Raw genomic sequence first — 5073 nt, 5'->3', positions numbered from 1 at the left:
GTAAGTCACGACTGGATGCTTAGAACGAAAGTGTTTTAAGTATTTGAATTAATTCAGTGTCAGTTAATTAAGACGCTAATATTTCTAAAAGTTTAAGTAAGCACCGAGTAGTAGTAGGCTAATGCTTAAAGCGCTGATGTTATGAAATTCCGACTTTCTACAGGTAGGAGTCAGTCGCGCACTCTTCAATGACCTCGTATAAGATTACCGGTACTTAGATGTATTTATTCTAACAGTCCTGTTGTTTTAATCTGTCATTTGATTTACATATATTAATTGTTTGCATGTCTTAAATCAATGTCACATACTATCACACTTTTACCCTATTAAATAGCCTAATTACTGATTTGACGTCGACTGACACAAACACAAAGACACAAGAGATCTGAGAGCAGAGTTTATTTCAAATGGATTTGTATATCCTTGCCATATGCAGAAATCTTATGGGTGGTGGCAAAGCAAAGACATAACATTTTTAAATGTATTTATTTAATGGTCTGTCATTGTCTTCGAGACTTTTGAATTGTGCTGTTCTTATATTATAGTAGACTAGTTCAAAAGTTTTTTTTGTTTGTTTGTTTGTTTTTGACAGAAGTTAATACATTTATTTTGCAAAGACCTAACCTAACCTAACCTAACCTGTTTTTCTGAACTTTCTATTAATGGAAGAATCCTGAAAAAAATGTATCACAGTTTCCATGATCATATTAAGCAGCACAACTGTTCAACATCATGGATGTTCAGAGGAAGTAATGAATGCTGCATATTCAAAATATATTAAAATATAAAACTGTTATTTTAAAATGTAATAGTAGGCTAATTAGCAATATTACTGTTTGTACTGTATTTTTATTTATTTATTTTTGACACAAGAATACAGCCTTGATGAGCATAAAAGACAAAATCTTATTGACTCCAAACTTTTGAACAGTGTGTGTGTGTGTGTGTATACATACATTACAGCTACATCTTGGATGCATCAATTGCTCTCAGCAGATTCTCTCCTCCAAAAATGGATCCTCCAATCTTGCAGATTGCACTTGATCACCTACATGTATTCTGGGCACGACAGAGAAGTCTTCCTCTTGTCTGGAAGACTTACAAAAAAGTACCTTGTCCTTTGTCGTTTCATCCTTCACATCCACACGTTGACTGGACCGCCGAATACAAAAGGGAAAGGTGGACATGCAGTTCTTCTGGAAGTTCTCATTCATGAAAGCATAAATAATAGGGTTGCTGAATGAATTAAAAAAACCTATGGCCTGGGCAACAGCAATAATCATATTGACTGTGATGTCATCATACGTCTTGTTCAGGTAACCTGGAGACAACAAAATGACGCTGAAATTTGAAAGAAGACACACTTTGAGACTGTAATGTGCACAGACATATTATCGGACACTTTGTTTTTCTTACTGTATTCAAACAGCATATGAACTGTATGAAAAGGTGCCCAGCAGACAGTAAACAGCACAACAATGGTGACCATCATCTTGATGGCCCTTCGCTTCTTTCTGTTGCATAAAGAGGAAGGATTGCATAATGAGTAATCATTAGCAGTTTTTAGTGTTCAGTTCCTTACACACTACCAGTCAAAAGTTTGGAATATTTTTTTTTTCTTTTTATGTTTTTGAAATAGTCTCTTATGCATTCATTTGATTACAAAATATGATTTAATTTAACTGTTTTCTTTTTGTTATATTTTAAAATGTAATTTAGTCCTGTGATGGCACAGCTGAATTTTAGCAGCCTTCAGTGTCACATGATCCTTCAGAAATCATTCTAATATGCTGATTTGCTGCTCATAAAACATTGCTTATAATTATCAATGTTGAAAACAATTGTCCTGCTTAATATTTCTGTGAAAACCATTATACTTTTTTCAGGATTCAGGATTTTTTTTCAAAATTTTTCTTTGATGAATAGAAAGTTCAAAAGAACGTTATTTGAAACAAATATTTTTTTGTAACATTAACATATAAAAAAATGTCTTTCCTGTTACTTTAGATCAATTTAATGTGTCCTTGCTTTTTATTCGTACTTACTCCAAACGAATGGTAATGTATCACAATTTCCAAAAAAAATATTAAGCAACAAAAATGGCTTTCAGCATTGATAAAAATTAGAAATGTTTCTTGAGCACCAAATTATCATGTTAGAATGATTTCTGAAGGATCAACTGAAACTGAAGACTGGAGTAATGCCTGTTGAAAATTCAACTTTGCCATCACAGAAATAAATTACATTAGTAAATACATAAAAATATAAAAGAGTTATTATTATTATTATTATTACAGTTATTATTGTAATTATATTTCACAATATTACAGTATTCACTGCAGCCTTTGTGAGCATAAGAGACGTCTTTCAAGAACATTACAAAATCTTAATCATTTCTAACTTTTAACTGTAGTGTATATTGTTAAGAAAACACTATAAAACTAGAAATAGCGGTTTAGAGTAGAGATTTAGATTTGATTCAAAAACAGCATGCGCTGAGAAAGGTAAAAAAAAAAAATGACCTGGATATTTTGCTGACCTCCCTTTGGTTCATGGCATTGAGCACTGAAGAGTCTCCAACTTGTTTGCGAATCCAGAGCTCAATACCAATTCTGGTGTAGAGTAGCAGCATGGCTGCAAGAGGTAGGAGGAAGAGGAACACTAGAATAAAAGTAGCATACTGCTTCCTGTGGGCACTTGAGCTCCAGCGCTCCAGACAACACACATGATGGAGATCATATAGAAAATCATATTTCACCTGCACACAGAAGGAAAGAACAGAGAGATTTGAAATAACGGATTAGGATATGGAAACCATTATCACTATAGCTGTAGCATATGAAATGGACCAATGTTGTTATGTTTATAATCTAATATATATATATATATATATATACTTTTTGCCTTGGACCAGAAGGCACCTGACAGCTTCTAACAAGCTAAATTGACGTGACATAGCCAAGTATGGTGTCCCATGAATTTGTGCTCTGCATTTAACACATCCAAGTGCACACACACAGCAGTGAGTAGTGAACACACACACAGTGAGCACACACCCGGAGCAGTAAACCCTGGGGAAATTTTCAAGTATACAGAACCCAGACTGCAAGCTAACTAATGTTTCGACAAGTTGGATGTGGATTTTTGAATGTTCTGAAAGCTTCAAATGGAATATTTCAGCCAAAAATCAGATTAGTACCTCTAAATGTTGAACAAAGAGCATTGGAGATCCAACCAGCATGGCTGCGATCCAGACAACCCCTAACAGAGAATGAAAACACTATTATCCAGATGCTTTATGCATAGATGTGGAATGCAAATTATGCATGATCTAATATTTCAAAAATGAATTAAATTTGAAATGGATACTCAAAAAGAAAACCTATGAAGGATATTGGTTGTCAGAAACTACTCACCCAGCATTCTGTATGCTCTTTGTGGAGTGCACTGTCTTTTTATTTTCAGAGGGTGTACAATCCCCTGGTACCTCTCCACAGCGATGCAGGTCATTGTGAGAATGCCAGTCACAATAGCAGTGGTCTGAACAAAAGGAACAGTTTTGCACACCAACACACCAACATACACGTAAATGTTTAAAGAGCAAACTTCCTGAGACAGTCTTTTGACAATGATAAGTTCAAAGAAAAGCCAAAAAGCCAACACAACCATTTGTCCAGTTATTTAAAAATACTTTGAGAACAACAGTTCATATAAAAAAATGAATTGCGTATCTCTTATCAATATGTTTTTAGTTTCTGAGCTATTGTGGGGTTTATTGTCAACATTTTTTAGATGGTTTAACTATTCAGAAATTGTTAAAATGATGTCTCATTAAAAGGAAAAAAAGGGGGGAAAAGTTTATATAAATACTTTGGATCTATCATTGTTATTATTTCCTTCGATTTTGTTTTAATATATTAATATTTGAAAAACATTTATCTGCCAAGTAGTCAAAAACAGTGAGGCATAATAAACACGCAGGAAGATATTTTGTTGTCCTGTGAAGAGTTTAGTCCCTAAATAAATAAATAATTACAACAACATATTGCAAGCGGACAGAACATGCATATCCTTGCGAACTCTTTTTTATTATAACAATGCTTTATAAGCGACACTCACCCCCGAACCATTCAGAAGAGATGTTCTGCAGCAGAGTGAATGGGATGCAGAAGAAAGATATCAGGAGGTCGCTGACGGCTAGAGAGCAGATGAAAATATTTGTGGCGGTCTGGATCCCACGCGTTCTTAAGACAATGTAGACAACTAGACTATTGCCAATGAGAGCCAGGAGAAAAATCACAGTGTACACAATAACAAATATAGTTTTGGCGCTGGCCGGTAACTCAGGGATGTAAACCAACGGCTGAATCTCATACGTTTTAATAAACTCCTGACGAGTAAGATTGTAAAACTGTAGTAGTTGCTCCAACACTTCGGGAGTAATTTTCGTATCCCCCATGTATAAAGCTTGTCTTTAAAAGCGGGACGAAAGAAATCAAAGTTTCACAAAGCGCAGGCTGGTGAGTCAGTACAGTATCCTGCTCTGCTGCCGTTCCGCGTCTCTTCACACTGAAGCAGCAGCAGCTCCCTTGATGCGGAGTAGCCTATTTTTTGTGACACATCATCGGCGGTGTGTCAAAACCTAAAGTGAGTCGTCTTCCCTAACCCTTTAGAGACGCCTATGACGCCCAAGCATGCTGTCTATGAAGGCAGTTTACTAAGTTTGGAGACAGCCATGTGCTCAGTAGAATCCATACATATTGTATAAAATGCCTGATCACTTGCACAATATAATCTCAAAAAAACATGCACACTTTTTTCACCTTTGCAGAAAACAAAAACAAAATATGAAACATAAAATGACGGACAAAGAATAAAAGTGGTAGATAAAAATAAAAGATTTATAATGTAGCTAATTCATATACTACTACTACTACATTCTTGAGATAATCTATTGAGATAATACCGTAATAATAATAATTATTATTATTAATTACCTCTCCACAGATAGTAATCTGTGATATAGTAATCCATAATTGATAATAATAATAATAATTATTATTATTATTATTA

The 5073-nt window shown here is 34.6% G+C and overlaps 3 protein-coding genes across 3 annotated transcripts in view; all 3 read right to left on the bottom strand.

The window, feature by feature from the left end:
* The window catches only part of LOC107564358 (40S ribosomal protein S24-like), a 2886-nt gene extending 1906 nt beyond the window's left edge, over window positions 1-980 (bottom strand). The window contains exon 1 of the mRNA XM_016249416.1: window positions 968-980. Within this exon, the coding sequence (XP_016104902.1) occupies window positions 968-980 (13 nt within the window). The remainder of the gene's footprint in view (window positions 1-967) is intronic.
* On the bottom strand, window positions 940-4522 carry LOC107564360 (pyroglutamylated RFamide peptide receptor-like). The gene is made up of 6 exons (XM_016249419.1): window positions 4120-4522; window positions 3417-3540; window positions 3200-3261; window positions 2523-2758; window positions 1417-1514; window positions 940-1321 (listed from the first exon to the last, which is right to left on the bottom strand). Exons 2-6 carry the CDS (start codon window positions 3508-3510, stop codon window positions 990-992), a joined length of 822 nt encoding a protein of 273 aa, XP_016104905.1. The 5' UTR covers window positions 3511-3540; window positions 4120-4522; the 3' UTR covers window positions 940-989.
* A 297-nt stretch (window positions 4523-4819) lies between these two features.
* LOC107564357 (pyroglutamylated RFamide peptide receptor-like) overlaps window positions 4820-5073 on the bottom strand; it is a 4472-nt gene continuing 4218 nt past the window's right edge. The window contains exon 5 of the mRNA XM_016249415.1: window positions 4820-4823. Within this exon, the coding sequence (XP_016104901.1) occupies window positions 4820-4823 (4 nt within the window). The remainder of the gene's footprint in view (window positions 4824-5073) is intronic.

This window comes from Sinocyclocheilus grahami, unplaced genomic scaffold, assembly GCF_001515645.1.
Source record: "Sinocyclocheilus grahami isolate Dianchi unplaced genomic scaffold, SAMN03320097.WGS_v1.1 scaffold925.1, whole genome shotgun sequence".
Classification (NCBI taxonomy): Eukaryota; Metazoa; Chordata; class Actinopteri; order Cypriniformes; family Cyprinidae; genus Sinocyclocheilus; species Sinocyclocheilus grahami.
Note: the sequence above shows the minus strand (reverse complement) of the source record. Positions and strands in the feature narration are given on the sequence as shown.

Coding starts and splice junctions, on each gene's coding strand:
- LOC107564360 (XM_016249419.1), bottom strand. CDS start 3,510: ATGACCTGCATCGCTGTGGAGAGGTACCAGGGGATTGTACACCCTCTG. Junction 2,759..3,199: donor TCTTTGTTCAACATTTAGAG/GTACTAATCTGA, acceptor TTCTGTGTGCAG/GTGAAATATGATTTTCTATA. Junction 1,322..1,416: donor TCATATGCTGTTTGAATACA/GTAAGAAAAACA, acceptor TGTTGTCTCCAG/GTTACCTGAACAAGACGTAT.